The sequence below is a fragment of the Perca fluviatilis genome, chromosome 8, assembly GCF_010015445.1.
Source record: "Perca fluviatilis chromosome 8, GENO_Pfluv_1.0, whole genome shotgun sequence".
Lineage (NCBI taxonomy): Eukaryota > Metazoa > Chordata > Actinopteri > Perciformes > Percidae > Perca > Perca fluviatilis.
Window position 1 is genome coordinate 20931162 of NC_053119.1, and position 18668 is coordinate 20949829.

Below are 18668 nucleotides of genomic sequence, written 5' to 3' on the forward strand. Positions count from 1 at the left end.
CTCTGGGGATCATTGACCTCCACAGGCCAGTCAGTCACATAGATGTTTGCACCATGGTTTGGACATAGGCTACTGACCCACTTGCGTGTACGTAATCACAGAAACGCACCGAAAAACATGGACACGTTCAAGTTTTTGAAGGAGCCAAACTTGATGAGTTTTTATACTAGTTGACAGGTAGCCTATTTTGAGTGTAGACCTAACAACCAAACTAATTATTGTTTTACTACCAACAACTAAACGAAGTGAATTTCATTCTCAAAATGACTTAGGCTAATAAAAATGTAATTACACTAATTGGAAAAGAAATAAGAGAGAGCATGTAAGTAGCCTACATAAGTAGCCTATGTAAGTACATTTACTCAAGTTTTGTACTAATGTACAATTTAAGTACTTGTGTATTGCCATGTTATGCTACTTTATACTACTTCTACTCCACATTGTGGAGGCAAATATTGTAGTTTTACCTCACTACATTTATTTGACAGCTTTAGTTAGGGCATTTAGGGTCCTGGTTACTTTGAGTTAAAGATTATTAACACACTAATAAATCAACTCATAAATAATTATGTATTATTAAGCTACCCAGCTCTATATAAAGTAATTACAATTACCCCCACATTTACCAGCTACATTAAAGTGATATAGAGGCTACAGTTCAGCATAGGCCTAAATCTGAAACGACAATTTTGCATAATGAGTAGCCTAGGCCTTCTTTTACTTTAATTATAATTTGATGCAAGTACAATTTTGAATGCAGGATATGCAGGAGTGTTTTTACACTGTAGTAGGCCTATTGCTACTTTTACTTAAGTAAAATTATACGTCTTCCACCACTGCGGATAATGAAAACGAAATGGGACACGATATAAAATCACATGACTTTTGGCCTGTGAATGGAAGTGTTGGAAGTAACGAGGCGCACCTGAAAGCATCGCACCAGCCTGCGGACAGATGATGTCAGTTTATGGGCTGTAGGGGTTTCTGCATCAGCAGCATGTGTGCCGACAACGAGTAGGCCTACTGCTGGCCGTCAGCGGGCAGGCAGAGGAGAGGAGAAGAGGAGGGGAGGAAAAGTGTGTTTACACAGACGGCAAACTGCCTGGGGAATCGTCGGGGAGAGGAAGTCAGCCGGCTCTGTGTCTGCCTGCTCCAACTTCCTGCTCAGAAAAAGAAAAAGCCCTGGATCCTATTTCAGTCCAGCACAACTGTGTAGACCAGAAGTAAGCATGGAAAAACAAGGAATCACACCAGCTTCACCGTAAAGTTTTCGCGGAGAGAAAACTCCAAAGACAGAGATCACAGGTAACGTAAAAAATACACGGACATCTTTCTGTGATCAGCGCTTTGTTGGCTTGTACGTTAGAGAGTGAACTAATGCATTATTACCAGTAGTAGCAACTGTATTCACACTGCACATGTTTTAATATTTGCTGTTAAGTGTTAGACTTGTGTTAAACTCTTCAGATCGAGTGTATTTGTTAAGTTTTAAGCAAGAATAGTACAGGGTTAGATGCGGACACAATTGATCCGTCTTCCGGTCCGAGCAACATCTTGAAAATGAGTCAGTGGGGCAGAATAGTAATCCTGTGCGTAACAGTGAACGTTAGGGTAAGTTACTGCAACTTCCAAGTCCCGAATACTACTGCAGCCTCCCCAGACAGAGAGGCAAACAAAAGACGTGCAATGCACAAACAGTCCATGGCCGCTGTTTAGAGATGATTCTCTTTACGGGCCCCTGTTGAATTTTCCACCGTCTGCTAACAGGAAGAGAGCAGATTTAGTCATGGCTAAGTAATGTCTGCACACACCATCTAATCTCATTAGCAGTTTCCGTTCAGCCAACACTGGATGGCTTTGTGCGGACAGCGAGACTTCTCAGTCCGAGCATCCGCAGCAGGGCTCCTGACTCCGGACCAAAACCACCACAATGTTCCTGTAATATTCCTAGAAAGAATTATAGCCTACCATGTCTGCGGTTTTCACATTGACTGTATAACATTGATCTCTGAGTGGTAGGCACTCTAATATTCAAAAACGGTATCGGTATTAAGGTTAATTATCACTTAATTGTACTTTATTTCAAATCTACTGATTTCTGTAGGAGGTATGTCTGACCTACAGTAGTACTTTAAAGTCCCTCTGTGCTATTTGCAGCATCAGGCAAAGGTGAATGTTTATGTCACACTGGTCTAATTGTAGACCTGTACGCTCAGCGGCCCTGTGTTGGCAAGCTTTAGTTTTGCTTCAAAGAATGTGTTCAAAAGCCAAACCGTGTTTAAAAACCAAACTGAAGTCTGGGTTCAGATTGGTTTAAGGGTGGAGCTGTGGAAAGGGGACAATGATGTGATCTTTTGACCCTCTCCCTTTGGGATTTCAGCGGGAAGTGTGGCAGGACTGGGAAAATGCTCCCCTGCTGTGGGATCCCCACTCCTCAACATTTGTCCTTGGAAGTAGAATAGGAGGAAGTCCTGACTTTGACAGGTTTGTAGTTTCACATGACAGATAGAAAACTCAGGGGATAGCTTGTGTCGGAAATGAGTTCAGCCCTCCCTCTCTCCTCTCTGGAAAGAGATATGTAGTGGTTGAAAGGCCAGTCTGTTAACATGGTTTTTTAGCATCAGTCACTAATCGCTGCTCACATCCACAGATAAGACAGCAAAGAATACAAGATGAGGTCCATCAGTAAGTAGGGATGTGTGTAGTAATCTCTCAATTCTAGTGCAGAAACAATACCTGAGCGATACCAAAACATCTCTTTTTGATACCTTACTTTGAGGAATATCATTTTTTTTATTTAACCCTAAAAGAAGCCAAACTTCTCACACAAGCAGCTGAAGAAGAACTCTGGAAAAATAAAACTGAGTCTAAAATTGGCAAAACTCTGATTTAAAACCGTTAATATCTAATTAAGTAAAGACTACAAATCATCTATCAACCTGAACAGGAATTTAATAACAACTTTTGGTACTTGACAGTTTTTGTTATTTCGTGCAACGGACTCATGACAGTCGGTACCAAAAAAGTATTTAGGTTTTAGACCTATCTATGTGCGCGTCTCTCTGGTGTAGAGCTGCAACTGCAGATTATTTTCATCATCGATTTATATTCTCTATCTCTAAAATGGTTTCTCAGATTCCACGGCGATGTCTTCAAATAGCTTGTTTTGTCTGATAAAAAAATCCCAAACTCAAACATGTTCAATTTAAGATGATACCAAACAGAGATCAGCGAAATCTCACATTTGAGATGCTGGAAAACGGAAAAGTATTGTCGCTTAATAAATTACTTAATGGTTAACTGATTATCTAAATGTTTGTATTTAAGTGATTGACTCATCCTTTCAGTACTACATTAGTGTTACTGTCTGTGTTAACAGAAACAGTAGTTCCCCACTCACTATTAATATGTGAGCTCCTAGCAGACAGACAGGAGCTTCGAGGCTGCACATTCCTCTATTAAAGGAATAACCCACCCTGGGCCAGTCATACTTCCTGTGGAGAGAGGGCCAGGTTGAACCGCAGCATATTTCTGGCTTGAGCTGTTGTTCCTCCTCGTATTTTTTTTTCTCTTCTGCTGCTGCTGCTACATTACACTACGCTCTTTAAAACACACTGTTCTATTCATCACCGGTCTACTTGTCCTTACACCACATGTAACAGGCCGTTCCCTCTTCAACCCATAACCTAATTTCGTCTGTATGCAGTAGAGCACACTGGCAAGACAAAAATCAGGGGAAAAAGAAACATTTAATTAAGATGATACCTCAGCTCTTCTTGTTCCAAACACTCTCTCTAAACACACAAGGTATGTTTTATCCGCAATTATTTAACACAAGTCTAGAATATAGAAGGCAATGACCACAGCAGCGTGCAAAGAGCTGGCAGGCTTGTTTCCCCTGGAGGTTTGGATTTTGTGCCTATTCTGTCATTGTAGCATCTGGCGGGTAGTGTATGTGTAGGTAGTTTTGGTGCTTTGTCTTTCAGCTGACATCTCTGGGTGACGATGTTCCATTTTTAGGGCCCGAGCACGAAAATGCAAGGAACCTATTGTTTTCGTAGAGATTATTATTATTATTATTATTATTATTATTATTAGGGCCCGAGCACGAAAGTGCAAGGCCCCAACGGTACCCCCGACGTGCGTTCAATGCTGCTTGCAGCTTTAATTATTATTAAAATGCCACAGGAGGACGACATTAGACATCAAATGATGATTTTAGAAATAACCAATAAGGGCTTTGACGTTGAGTGCTCTGCTCTATCCGAGTCATATGTTTTCCCTGATCGTGTCTTGCTGTAGGTATGGACAGCGCCATCACTCTGTGGCAGTTCCTGCTGCAGCTGCTGCTCGACCAAAGTCACAAGCACCTGATATGTTGGACGTCCACAGACGGAGAGTTCAAGCTCCTGAAGTCAGAGGAAGTGGCCAAGTTGTGGGGGCTACGCAAGAACAAGACCAACATGAACTACGACAAGCTGAGCAGGGCCCTGCGCTATTACTATGACAAGGTGAATTCAACTGGCAGGTAGTAAATGTGCAGGAGCTGCCTCTGTGTCAAAGTCCAACTAGTCATCTCATTGCAGCGTTTGTAACTGATAGAACCTGAAGGCATTTGTTGTTCTTCTCTTAAAACCACAATCTCCCCTGATAGACACTTCCACTTCCTCTTTCTCAGCAACCACACAGTAGAAATTCGGTCGTGATGTAGCCCTCTAACAAAAAGTTGTTTCAGTATGTCTTCCGCCGGACTGAAATGCTGTCATGAGCCCTGTGATAATCAACATTTTTTCTGTTTTTATTTTTTTTAGATTAATATGAGTTGGCTGTACATAAGTGGTGTAAAGAGTTCTCCTCATAATTAATGGTGTTGGTCTTTTTTTTTTTTTACAGAACATCATTAAGAAGGTGATTGGCCAGAAGTTTGTCTACAAGTTTGTGTCCTTCCCTGAGATCCTGAAGATGGACCCTCAGGCGGTGGAGATGGGCCTGGCTTCTGGAAGGTTTCCTCTCCAGGAAGGAGAGGCCTCTGAGCTGGAGGTAGAGGAGGAGGAAGAAGAGGAAGGGGAGGAGGAGGCCCAGAGGATGACCCTGGCAGCCCTGGGGGCGCAGCAGTGTCGGAATGACTACCTCCGCTCGGGTCTCTACTCCTCCTTCAGCATCAGCTCCCTGCAGAACCAGCCCGAGCTGCTCCGTGCCCTGCGGGAGCGCCAGGAGGAGCCGCGCTCCGTTATCCGCTTTGGCACCAACGGCAATGAAAGAAGCTCCCCTCCCTCTGCCAAGCCCGAGTCCTACGTCTCCCCCAAGCCATCCAAACTCCGCTCCCCGTCCTCTCCCCACACCCAACCCGGCCGAGTCTGGAGCCCCATAGCCAAGGAGGAAGAGGAGGACTCTGACCTGAGCGCTCAGCCCCTCAACCTCTCCTCTGGGCACAGGGAGCGAGCCCTGCAGCCTCCTGAGAAGAGGAGCAGTGGTAGAAGTAGCTCCACCAGTAGTAGTAGTAACCAAGGAGATGGACTCCCACCAAAAAGCAAAAAGCCCAAAGCTCTGGAGATCTCATCCCCCTCCCTGCTGTTCGCAGGGAGCGACATCGGCTCCATCGCTCTCAACAGTCCGGCGCTGCCGTCTGGCTCCCTCACTCCGGCCTTCTTCACTGCACAGGTGAGAGATGATTTATCTGAACGATAGACAACTATTACTCTGGGCAGCGCAGCAAGGACGGATAATGTCACTTGTGTGTGTTTGTGTCGCCCATGTGCAAATGGGTCTCCTCCCACAAGTCTGGTGGTTTAGAGACTCTAAAGGATTGTCAGTTTTGGGGGAATGTTGACCCATCCCCAGCATTTTGCTCAGTGTATGTTGGAATAGGGTAAATACTGTTACTTGCTGTTTGCATGATCGGTTCTGCACACACCTGATACTCCTCTAAAACTTGCTTCATCCGTGTCTAGTCCAGACATGTTTACACACCCAATGCTGCAATTTGACACATGTTTACAAGCTCTCTTATTTCTGCGCTCAATAATTTAAGGTAAACTAGAGATTGTGTCACTCTGTGCCAGCCACAGCTAAAGTACAGTGAGCCCAATAATAATCAAATACCAGAAAGAGAGAGAGAGAGAGAGAGTAATTCTGTGATATCTGTTTCTGTCCCCTCTGTGTGGTGGCCTGGCTGGCCACAGGGAGATGATGGGATCTATCCAGAGTATGATGTCAGTGTCCCTAAAGCGGTCAGAGAGCAGCAAGAGACATCTGACACAGCCTGGCATGTGTTGGTGGAAAGACTACTGCTATATTTATTTAAATAGTCACTTGAGCCAACATTTCCTTAAACAGACAGAGAAAAGGTATGAAAAATGTAAATTGGCATGATTTTAGGCTCAAATGTGCATAGGCACTTTCATGTCAGAAAGGAATTTGACACAGTTTTGAACAAATGCAAATTTAGACTAATTCAGTGAGTCATTTTCTGTGTTTGGTTTTTGATTAAACCTTTCTAATCATTTCAATAAACAGCTTTGTGGGGTAAAAGCCAAAATTACTGCCAGACTGTTTATTTGCTGCAAATAACAGGCCTTATAGAAGTATGTCTATTCTCAAATCAAATTTTGAGAAAACAAAGTGGTTGTGGGCGCCTGGGTAGCACACTTGGTAGAGCAGGCGCCCATATGCAGAGGCTCAGTCCTTGACGCAGCAGCTCAGGGCTCGAGTCTGACCTGTGGCCATTTGCTGCATGTCTTCCCCCTCTCTCCTGTCTATTAAAGGCTAAAATGCCCCAAAAAATATCTTAGAAAAAACAACAACAAAAAGTAGCAGGACAAAGTGGTTGTAAAATGTACAGTACCAGTCAAAGGTTTGGACACGCTTTCCCATTTAAGTGAATGTGAAAACGTGTCCAAACTATTGACTGGTACTGTACATGTAAAGTCTGGTACATTCAGTAGTTGCTTGTTTACCTCTTTTGCTTGTCCAGTCTTAACAGCTTGACTGCTATAAGCTGGATTCAGGTTTTACAATAAAATTATTAGTGTGTTCTGCCACAAATTTAGAGCTAAATTAATCTAGCTGTGACATTTTGGTTTGTTTTGGTCTTTGCCATGCTCTGCTATACGCATCAACTGAAATTTAATAATCTATCAATGTGTTTACATTGGAGATGTTAAAAAGCAAAATGACTCTGCCACATCAGAGGTTTATCCACACTTTGAGAAAGCTATTAATAATACACTAACAATGTCTGTTTATGAGGGTAGAGAAAGGGAGATCAGAGGAAAACAAGCAATTTACAGGAATCTTCTGCAAGTCCAACCTATGAAAGGGGGGAAGAGGCCCTAAGTGATGCCATATGCTCCAATAATTCCATTAATAATGGGAGCAGGGCTGGGTCCCTCTGCAACACTGGCTCACTTCTCTGAGGTGACACAGGGGAAAGTAGGGGGAGGGGCAGAGAAGACCAGGGGAGAGAGGCAGAAATTGATTTCATATGTTTTCTCTCTAGTTGGTGTTCCAAGTGCTTAAGGATCCCCACTCCCCACTCTGCCCCCCCCCCTCCCCTCCCAATCAACAACAACCCCCACCGACCACCTCCTCCTCCCCTGCCCACGTCACCCCTGTATTCTGGGGAGAAACCACAGACTTCCTTCCTGCTCCGTCAGTTTGTTTTTCCAAACGCCAATACACGTCCATTTACCGTTGCAGCATGTTTCGCATTACCAAAGCCCTCAGAGCAATGCTCTCCAACCAGTTGGTCTCTGTGTTTTTATTTAAAAGAAATGTTGTCTTCCCTGGTTTCTCTTATTTACACAAAGTCTCCCTCCCTCTGTGTTTCCCCCTCGCAGACTCCCTCTGGTTTGCTGCTGGCTCACAGTCCGCTGTTGTCAGGCATCCACTTCTGGAGCAGTTTGAGCCCCGTTGCTCCGCTCAGCCCCGCCCGGCTGCAGGGCCACAGCTCCCTCTTCCAGGTAAGAAAGAAAGAAAAACACACACGCAGGTGTTGACACAAGTAGCAGGAAAAGAGAACAGGAGGTGTGCTCCGACAGTTATTGTTTACTGGTAGTATTTTAAAAGCAGAGGAGGAAGTTGTGAGGCTGTGCAGGTGAAGTTAGATCTGCAGAAAAATCCCCGTCCTTCCCAGGAGTAAAAATGCCAAGAGATTAAGATGAAGGACTTTCCAAATATTTGCCACAGGTAATAAAATGATTGGCTCCAGTTTTTATAGCCTAAACATATATGGAATCATTTTTTTCTTATACTCATCATGTACATTAACATTGCTCCTCTATTATGTCCTTACAATGAATCTGTGTAAAGCAAGTCCCACTCTTGATCTTCTAGATTTTGCATTTTTCATGCGGGTATTTACTTGACAGAAAGCACATACAACACCTAAAAACAAGATGTTTTTAAAAGACACTTGTGAAACTAGTTGAGACTTAGGCAGGTCCAGCAGAGGTGTCCTGTTTCAGCGCTTGTGAGAGGGAGAGGAAATCCTGTGAATACTTCCTGTTTGAGCCCAGGGGAGCCAGTCTGAACAGGGTGGACTGGTTTGAGAGCTGCTCCTCATTTGTGTAACACACACACACACACACACAAAGTACCAGATTCTTTGTGCACAAATAATGTTGACTTCTCCTTCTGTGGTGGAGGTACAGGGGACAGAGACAAAAAGGAAGAGGCACAATGAATAAAAAAACAGGAAACCAGAGCAGTGACAATGCTGCAGTTCCTCACCGGAAAGCAGCTTTCATAGAGCCTCCGTCCCCTCCTCGCTAACTCTCAGCCCCTTTCTCTTCCTCCACAGTTCCCCAGCCTAATCAACGGACACATGCCTGTCCCTCTGCCAAACCTGGAAGGAACACCCTCCTCCCTGCTCCTGTCCCCCACCACTCACAAATCCTGATCCAGGGTCTGTGAAAAACCTCCCATCTTCATCATCTCTTATTGCCGTCATCATCATCATCATCATCAGCGATCTCTTGTCCATCTTGGTAAATTTTGCTTCAGAAAAGTCCCACGAGACAGTATGTGACCTCACCTTTTTGCACTTGAGTTGCTTCAGATTCCAGTGGTTAAAAGCACTTGGTAAAAGCCATACGCCACGATGTCTGGGAGACGTCTGGCTCTTTGTGATAAAGTACAGCACATTTCCACATGACCCTGTCCACGATGGACAGTAGTGACGTGTAGCTAGCTGCAAAAGGCTAGCCGCTCATTCTGTGCAGAGAGCTTGGCTGTTTTAATCTTGTAAAAAAGAAAAAGAAAAAAAAAATACTTTTACCTTTTTTCCTTAGTGTTCATCACAATGTGAAACTGTTTCACTTTTGTGGTATTTTATGCACTATGCTTCTCAGATAGTACCGGCTGTGCCTTGTTGTCCTATTTTTCTTTTCCAAAATCTTTTAATGAAGACGAGATTTCAAATCAATGAAAAACCTTTAACACTTGTAATGTTCTTCTTCTTTTTTTATACTGGACTTGGTATACAGTTTGTATTCTGTATAATTTTGTATTGTGAAGAACGTCTTGTTATTTTCAATAAACAAAGCATTGAATGCTTGAACACAATGCCTTAAATTTTACAGTAGCTAAAACAAAATGTGAAGTGTCTATACAGGAGGGAAAAAAAACAATCAGTTCACATAATTCATGTTTATTAAACTTTTAGATTTCATTTTCTTTACTCTGAAAAAAAAAAAAAAAAAAGCTCAAATATGGCAGGGCATATGCAACAAAATCCCACACCAATAACAATTATCAACAAATAAAGTTAAAGAATATCATACAAAACAAATCTTGTAACACTGTTAAATAGACTGTGACTCAGTATCGTATTCACTAGGGGCAGGACTATAGCTAGTGCTACCTGAATTAGGAGTTTAGCGGCTGTGTGCTTCCTCATACAACAGAGCAGGCATGCAACACAATGATGGAGGCAATCCAGAAAACAAAAGATCCATTTTTACAGTTGATGGAGACGGGAATGGCAGAGGAGAGCACATCTGTAATGCACAAAGGCAGCAGATTCAAACACTGGGGATTCACTTTGCACCTCCTATTTGTTACTAAGTAGAGGAGATGGTGTCAGATAGAGGTGGAAAAGGATGCGAAGGTTGTTCACCGTAGTTACATATTTATGTTTTTTTGGAAGAATTTAGGAGACGTAACTAATCCGGCAATGCCCTTGTTATTCATTCTACGTTGCCTTCTATTTGTTTGTTGGTCACGACAAAGACCGCAGCATCCTGGAATGATATGCCAGCATCTGACAAGAATGTGATCTTTTTTGCACAGAGCTTGGCAGCACTGCTCTCATATTAGCCTCCAGTTAGGTTACAATTATCAGTTCTATCAAAGCTGGCCTCAAAAGCCTTCAGAGTAAACGTCACAAATGATGGGTGCAGCTAAAAAACAGCACCGTGGCAACAGAGACAGAAAATCAGACCCTTTTGAGTTGCTACAGAAAAACCTCTTTGCTTGTCTGTGTAATACACACACACACTGAGGAGCATTGAGGTGGAGTTTTTTTATGTATGAAAATGACAAAAAGAAAAATATCAGTTTAAATACCACCACTTCAGAAAAATGAAATCTATACACATTGCATGTCCTCATTAAAGTGACTGAGCCAGTTAGAATTCTAGACAGTAGTTGGATTTAGCAGCAAATTCTCTTTTCAATAAATATAGATGTACAGTATATAAACGTCTCTTATGGGCCAGGTTCAGGCCAGACCTGGAAAGGGGGGTCGGTCACACTGTGGACAAGTTTCCCAAGTAGCTTGGGAGGAGTGATGATGCTCCACACCAACATCCATCTCGGGTTACTGATCCATCGGTGAGACTGTACAGCGAGGAGATCCTTCCCAAATAAAAATAAAATAAAATACAGTCCAGAGAATCTAAAACAGCATGCTTTGTCTTCTGCTCTTTCCGTTGCCTGAGTGGAGAACAAAGAAAAACCTAATTATTTTGGTTTTACATGTACAGTGCCTTGCGAAAGTATTCGGCCCCCTTGAACGTTTCGACCTTTTGCCACATTTCAGGCCTCAAACATAAAGATATAAAACTGTAATTTTTTGTGAAGAATCAACAACAAGTGGGTCCCAATCATGAAGTGGAACAAAATCATTGGCTTATTTCAAACCTTTTTAACAAATAAAAAACTGAAAAAGTGGGCGTGCAAAATTATTCAGCCCCTTTACTTTCAGTGCAGCAAACTCTCTCCAGAAGTTCAGTGAGGATCTCTGAATGATCCAATGTTGACCTAAATGACTAATGATGATAAATAGAATCCAGCTGTGTGTAATCAAGTCTCCGTATAAATGCACCTGCTCTGTGATAGTCTCAGAGGTCGGTGTAAAGCGCAGAGAGCATCATGAAGAACAAGGAACACACCAGGCAGGTCCGAGATACTGTTGTGGGAGAAGTTTAAAGCCCGGATTTGGATACAAAAAGATTTCCCAAGCTTTAAACATCCCAAGGAGCACTGTGCAAGCGATAATATTGAAATGGAAGGAGTATCAGACCACTCCAAATCTACGGAGACCCGGCCGTCCCTCTAAACTTTCAGCTCATACAATGAGAAGACTGATCAGAGATGCAGCCAAGAGGCCCATGATCACTCTGGATGAACTGCAGAGATCTACAGCTGAGGTGGGAGACTCTGTCCATAGGACAACAATCAGTCGGTTATACTGCACAAATCTGGCCTTTATGGAAGAGTGGCAAGAAGAAAGCCATTTCTTAAAGATATCCATAAAAAGTGTCGTTTAAAGTTTGCCAAAAGCCACCTGGGAGACACACCAAACATGTGAAAGAAGGTGCTGTGGTCAGATGAAACCAAAATTGAACTTTTTGGCAACAATGCAAAACGCGTTTGTTTGGCGTAAAAGCAACACAGCTCATCACCCTGAACACACCATCCCCACTGTCAAACATGGTGGTGGCAGCATCATGGTTTGGGCCTGCTTTTTCTTCAGCAGGGACAGGGAAGATGGTTAAAATTGATGGGAAGATGGATGGAGCCAAATACAGGACCATTCTGGAAGAAAACCTGATGGAGTCTGCAAAAGACCTGAGACTGGGATGGAGATTTGTCTTCCAACAAGACAATGATCCAAAACATAAAGCAAAATCTACAATGGAATGGTTCACAAATAAACATATCCAGGTGTTAGAATGGCCAAGTCAAAGTCCAGACCTGAATCCAATCGAGAATCTGTGGAAAGAACTGAAAACTGCTGTTCACAAACGCTCTCCATCCAACCTCACTGAGCTCGAGCTGTTTTGCAAGGAGGAATGGGCAAAAATGTCAGTCTCGATGTGCAAAACTGATAGAGACATACCCCGCGAACTTTACAGCTGTAATCGGCAAAAGGGTGGCGCTACAAAGTATTAACTTAAGGGGGCTGAATAATTTTGCACGCCCAATATTTCAGTTTTTTATTTGTTTAAAAGGTTTGAAATATCCAATAAATTTCGTTCCACTTCATGATTTTGTCCCACTTGTTGTGGATTCTTCACAAAAAATTACAGTTTTATATCTTTATGTTTGAGGCCTGAAATGTGGCAAAAGGTCGAAAAGTTCAAGGGGGCCGAATACTTTCGCAAGGCACTGTATTTACAGCAGGGGATGTCGAAGTCAGACACTGTAAGCCCCCACCCCAGAGAAAACATCGAAATAGGCGGATAATCTGGCTCTAAGAACAACTACTTCCATAATGCTTTGTGGGTTGTAAACAAGGTACCTTTTGCCATGGATTCAAGGAGTTACGTTTTGGGCTACAATCTGAGCCCCATTTTTTACAATCTGAGCCTATATGTGTTCACATTTTGGCAAATACAGTAGGTGCCATTAAAAGTGTGCCAAATTAGCTATTAGCAGCTTTGCATTGCGCACATGGATGTACAGACAACCATTCCTGGATAACTTTGATACTGAAGACAATTTAAAAATGTGATGATTCCCAGGCAAGTTCTGCAGACGAACATCTTTTTTCTGTTATGTCAAGGCAAATTTAAAGATGGTCGTTTGCGATGGACATCAGCGATAATGAAATCCTCAGCAAGTGTAAGTCACACTCTAAAAATGTGTGCATCATGTCTGTGTGTCGAGTTAATTCTCAGAAGGAAAATAAAACGCACATTTGTTGGCAATGTGGTTGAATTACCGTAACTGGCTCCACGAGCTGTGTCAGATCCACTGCCAACTGCCAACTACAGTAACTAACTTCCTGTTGTTTTTAGAACACTAGCATGCAGCTGTCCCTTTCACCTCATGCAGTATTTTTGCCTCAAGTCTCCCCTTCAACTCTCCCGGGCCCCCTGGGGTGGCGCACCTCACGGTTTGACAACCTCTGGATTCCAGTAAAAATACAAGCAATCAAAGTATTCATGTGTGCGTCATTCCTCACCTGACTCAGGGTATGATGAGTTCCGGTAGCCGGGATCTCTTTGCAACTGGACCTCCTTCAGTGTGAATATGGATATGCCTGCCAGACAAAAAGAGTCAGCAGTGCAACAGAAATCACATCTTGCCAGGAGAATAGCGTCTTTGTTATGAGGCTGTAACTGATCCTCACTGTACACTGCAATATCCTTCAACTTGTACCTAGCGGCGCATGCCAAGTCTGCATTACTGCGTTGCCATTTCATTACTCACTCTCTGGCAGTGTGTGCACACGTGGCCCCAGGCTCCTGAAGTACGGCTGTCTCATTGCTTCATCAGCAGAGATCCTCTTTTTCGACTCGTACTGAAATTCGGGGCAGTCAAAGAAACATGCAGTCATTTAGGAACGACAAAAAAAATGGGAGTCAGCAATGTGCGATTGCGCCTTGATGCGCTTCTCTCTAAAGATACGGTCCTAACATAGCTGCAAAATATGTCAACACTGCTTTTAACATCCCAGTCACGCCTGGCAGATATAGTGATACTCACTTTTAGGAATGACATCAGCAGGTCAATGCCATCAGTGTCCAACCTACGGGGGGGGGCAGGAGAGAGGGAGGTCAGTAGAGGTGGGGTGACTCACAGATGCTGGCGAGTGTAAGGAAGGAAACACAGTAAACTATTCCACAGGATTTCCTTACAGGAAGTGGCAAAGAGCACACACTCCTAACTAAACAAACCAATACTACTAATGTCTAACTCTCTAAAGTCTAAAAAGCTCTACATACAGTAACTTCTCTTATACCTGGGTCGGATTAGAAACATCTGCTCATTTCCATCTCCAATGATTAGAGGGCTAACAAGAGGAGGTGAGGGGGGTGTTTAGAAACTGTAAAGGTGTAGAATTTCCATGTAAATATCTGAAATAACCTCATTTGATAAGCTGCACCACACTATATCTCATGAAATAAAAACACAATATTAAGTAGAAGAAAAAAATGTTCAGGATATAAGTTTCCCGGTCTTACCTGGGTGCGTGGTTAATGAGCGGCTGGACCTTGTACTTGGGGAACTTGTAGGACTTGAACTCGTCCATAGAGGATATTCCAGGCCAGCTGTCTTCCGTGGGAGTGCCTGTGGAGGGACATTCAATCGACCATGTTAGTTAGGCGTTACCGTGGCAGCTGGAGGGGCTTTTCACGCTGCCACAGGGGCTACATGCCAGGGTTAATGCGATTAAAGGCTCATATTAAAAGTTTGAGGGCTCCGCTGTCTGCAGGGGGCAGCACTGACCTAGCAGCCTGAAGATGAGGTGCAGCTCGTCCTCCACCGTGGAGCCCGGGAACAGGGGCCTGCCGGCAGCCATCTCGTAGAATATACAGCCCACACCCCTGACAGGAACACACAGACACGACTGATTAGGTCATGAACAGATGTCTAACTGAAGCTGAAACACCAATTCAAATTAACATCTGTATTTATACTACCACTAACTTTTACGATCAAACTCCCTAAATCGTACATTACCTGGCCGGTTTCAATCTGTCCAATTAATGAAATATCAAAGGAAGAGGCAGGAATTAATTTAAGAAAGCAGCAGGGCCGCTTGAAGTATAAGGGAAACCATTCATGCTTAAATTCATAATCCTCATTTACTGTAGATTAGGACACCTGTCTGCTGCTGCACTTCCTAAATTCCTCAACAATAAAAAACTCAATGATAGACGCTCCAAACAGCCGCGCTCATTCCACAAATCACTGAGGTTGCAAGAGACTTCAAATAAAGAAAGACAAAACATTTTTTAATTCTTTCTTCTTGAGGATTATATTTGCTTCTGCACCTTCACACGAGAGAGTTGCTAGGGGTCTAATACGTGTTTTATAACCGTTGCAGTCATCCCCGAGGAGCCCCACTCACCACATGTCTATCTGCGTGGAGTACTCCGAGGAGCCCAGCAGCACGTCGGGAGGCCGATACCAAAGTGTTACTACCTCGTTAGAGTATGTTTTAGTGGGCACAGATTTAGCCCTCGCCAGGCCTGTGGAGCAGAAATATGACAAATAAAAACAGGTCCAAAGGGCACATTTAGTCAAAACTTTATATGAAGGGCTTAATTCTAAAATGCCAAATATTCATTAATAGGTTTTTAAATATGGCTCAATTGTATAACACAGTATTTGTAAAATGTAAAATATAGATGAATGCAGCTTTTCACTTTTGATCCAAATGGTAGACAATTCATGACACACAATAATCGTAATGAGATTATTAATTGATGTAAGTACTCTTTCTAGTTTTTACCAAAATCAGCCAGTTTGAGTTCCCCTCTGTCGTTGATGAGCAGATTTTGGGGCTTTAGGTCTCTGTGGAGAACTTTCCGTTTGTGACAGTACGCCAAGCCTCGCAGGATCTGGAACAGAAAGATCTGGGGAAAGAGATGTTTTAGATTAGCAACTATCGTCATATCGGTAAAATCAGTTTAAAATAATGGTGCTGAATAAATGTTACTACATTACACACAATTCATCCAAACCCCTAAATAGAATCAATGAATTCTGGACTGATGCTTATGAAAACATAATATGTACCTGCTCCTTCCAAACAGCCCAACTTGATTTTTACTATGCAGTTTAAGTATTTTTCTTATTTAAAGCAACATTAAACCAAATTTCAACTAAATTCACACAAACAAAATAGATATTTGTGGTAAAGTGAGGTTAAGACAACAAATTCCCTCCACTGCCTAAGCTCCACCACCAGGGGGCACACTAATAGTGCAACTTGTATTGACACCAGCAACCACTGTGTCATGGCAGTTGATGAAGTTGGCCAGGCCAGCAGGCAGCCTGCAGAGGCTCACCTTGACATTCTGCATGCTCAGGATGTTCCCGCAGTCGTCCATGTACTGCTTGAGGTCTTTGTCCTAGACGAGAGACAGAGGGAGGGCGTTAGAAGAGCAGAAAGGCTACAGGCACAGCAACAGTTGTGCCCCTGTATTATCTTCCTCAACTCTGCAGAGGGTCATGAATAATAATGATGTAAAATATATTAATTTTAGCGTCCGTGCACAGAAAACATGTGAGTCATGCAGGAAGTGAGGGCCGAGGATTGATTGGTCTCACCAGGTATTCGAAGACCAGTGTGAGCGACTTGTCTGTGTGGATGATATCGTGCAGCGTCACAATGTTGGCGTGTTTCAGGTCCTTCAGTAGCGACACTACGGGGAAAGAAAGAGAAGACAACTGTAACAGGGAGCATGTGATTACACTGATTTTCTTTAATCTGAACCGTAACATTTACTTTGCTCTATATCTGACTCTGTCGTCTCTGGGTTTACATTGATTAAGCCAAGGGAGTTTTTTTTTTTAGAAAGCCTTAGGTCATACACAAATGTCTCAGACTTATAAAGAAAGCCTCAAAGATTTAAATAATCCACAAATCCAAACAAAAAGATAAAATACCGTATTCAAAGAAAAGCAAAACACAAGGACACAGAAGGCACAAAATACAAACATAGCTCTCCTTATCCGTATAACTTCTTTCCTGTAGTTGGTCTTAAATTCTCACTCCAAGTAACGACAATGCATTTCTCCGGGAGGAGGGCAACCTGTAGTTTCACTCCCTCTTCGTGAAGTTATTTACAGTAAAAACACCAGAGTTCACATGTTTTATTAACTGTCCCAAACAGAACTAGTGACATGGGACATGTGTGGATTTCTTTGTGTGTAAGTGTGCATTTATGTGTTAAAACAAAGACACCTTGTCACAACCTCATAAAACGCTTCCATGTAACTGTCGCAGATAACAGTTCAACCTGAAATTGTAGTTCTAGCAGTAAAACTGGATCAACCTTTAACCTGCTGCAGGTTCTTGCAATAACTTTTTATGCAGTTCAGCTGTGTGTGTTTTTATATATATATATATATATATATATATATAATAACATTTTGTATAAAATGTATATATATATATATATATATATATATAATAACATTTTGTATAAAATGTTATATATATTATATATATATATATATATATATATATATATACACACACACATATATATACATATATATATACATATATAGATAGATAGATAGATAGATAGATAGATAGATAGATAGATAGATAGATAGATAGATAGATATATTCTCTGTTTTCTGCCCATTACATCTGGAGAGAAAACAGAGAATAAAATCTCTGTTAAGAAAATGAACCCTGTAGTATAAAAACAGAACAAGACAGTTCATATTCACTGTACAACAACCATAACATTTTAAAACATTAGGACACATCAAGTGTTTGCCTTTATACGATCATCCCAACATTACAACTACCACCAAGAAGAATGTTCCCCCAAACTACTAAAACACGCACACGCAGTCATAACTTCAGACCAGTACTATTTCAATGGTCAACACTCATAACGAGACTCTTGAGAGAATATCCTAAAAAACAAAACAGTGGATTAAATGACTATGTATGGTTGGGTTAACATAATTGTTTTTAAAGAGTAAATAAATACAGTAATAAATATGAAAGAATACCATCAGAAAATGACAATAAAAGGTTAATGATTAATTATCTAGGGTTCTGTTTTTATAATCAAACTCCTGTTGGCGAGAAATCACAGGATTCCCGGAAAAAGAGTGAACTTATCCTGGTGAACTTATCATTTAAAAACTGGACTAACTGTGGGTAATGTATGAGATTCCTGGTGCAACACTGAACCTTTAATACCTTCTCTGATAGCTGTGCATGGCGCCCCCTCTTCGTGCTCCAGCCTGATCTCCTTCAGCGCCACCAGGTTGTCGGTCAGCTTACTCCTCCCCTTGAAGACTGTAGCGTACGTGCCCTGGAGGACAGGACGACAAGGAAAGAGGGGAGTCAGGCTGTCAGGGGTTAAAAGTAAACTCTAGAACTGTGTCTGAATGTGTTATATCTCTATGAGAACATCAGCACCTGTGAAGAAGTCAAGGTAAACACACACACAGAGTCACGTACCTCTCCCAGTTTGTCCAGTTTGACGTAGGTCTCCAGCTTCCCAAATCCAATTTCTGACTGGAGGAGAGAAAGGGACAAACCGCATTAATGAGAGTAGCGTCTTTATTAGCATTGACAAGCTTACAGACACTACGGCAAATCCTTATGACGGCCTCGCAGCAACAGAGGAGGGATGTAAGGAGGTCACACCATCAACGCTAATCTCTTGTGACAGAGGACTGTTGGCTTTTGGCTTTTACAATGTGTTTGTTTATAGGGAAGGGAAGGCAAACTTTAT

At 42.3% G+C, this 18668-nt stretch overlaps 2 protein-coding genes across 5 annotated transcripts in view; one reads left to right on the plus strand and one right to left on the minus strand.

Annotated features, from left to right (window-relative positions):
• Positions 1-942: 942 nt before the first annotated feature.
• Positions 943-9263, plus strand: LOC120564354 (ETS domain-containing protein Elk-3-like). 2 transcript variants are annotated; one of them, XM_039809236.1, is made up of 6 exons: positions 943-1305; positions 2381-2484; positions 4303-4511; positions 4894-5661; positions 7839-7961; positions 8801-9263. In XM_039809236.1, exons 3-6 carry the CDS (start codon positions 4305-4307, stop codon positions 8897-8899), a joined length of 1197 nt encoding a protein of 398 aa, XP_039665170.1. In that variant the 5' UTR covers positions 943-1305; positions 2381-2484; positions 4303-4304; the 3' UTR covers positions 8900-9263. The 2 variants fall into 2 exon arrangements, with proteins under 2 accessions (XP_039665170.1, XP_039665169.1); XM_039809235.1 differs by lacking the exon at positions 2381-2484 and having other exon boundaries at positions 944-1305.
• Positions 9264-9792: 529 nt separating this feature from the next.
• Positions 9793-18668, minus strand: part of LOC120564353 (cyclin-dependent kinase 17-like) — a 32213-nt gene continuing 23337 nt past the window's right edge. For 2 of the 3 annotated variants that reach the window (XM_039809231.1, XM_039809232.1), the window contains exons 6-18: positions 18392-18448; positions 18128-18242; positions 16510-16604; positions 16248-16310; positions 15689-15812; positions 15305-15425; positions 14680-14777; positions 14415-14520; positions 14192-14242; positions 13936-13978; positions 13660-13750; positions 13412-13489; positions 9793-10935 (exon numbers count right to left, since the gene is read on the minus strand). In XM_039809231.1, coding sequence (XP_039665165.1) covers positions 10898-10935; positions 13412-13489; positions 13660-13750; positions 13936-13978; positions 14192-14242; positions 14415-14520; positions 14680-14777; positions 15305-15425; positions 15689-15812; positions 16248-16310; positions 16510-16604; positions 18128-18242; positions 18392-18448 — 1080 coding nt within the window. In that variant the 3' untranslated portion in view covers positions 9793-10897. The remainder of the gene's footprint in view (positions 10936-13411; positions 13490-13659; positions 13751-13935; positions 13979-14191; positions 14243-14414; positions 14521-14679; positions 14778-15304; positions 15426-15688; positions 15813-16247; positions 16311-16509; positions 16605-18127; positions 18243-18391; positions 18449-18668) is intronic. The other variant, XM_039809234.1, reaches the window with a different exon arrangement.

Excerpts from the sequence above, each read along its gene's own strand:
- LOC120564354 (XM_039809236.1), top strand. The coding sequence starts at position 4,305 with ATGGACAGCGCCATCACTCTGTGGCAGTTCCTGCTGCAGCTGCTGCTC. Across the intron at positions 4,512-4,893 it reads TGCGCTATTACTATGACAAG|AACATCATTAAGAAGGTGAT; the intron begins GTGAATTCAACT and ends TTTTTTTTACAG. Across the intron at positions 5,662-7,838 it reads CGGCCTTCTTCACTGCACAG|ACTCCCTCTGGTTTGCTGCT; the intron begins GTGAGAGATGAT and ends TCCCCCTCGCAG.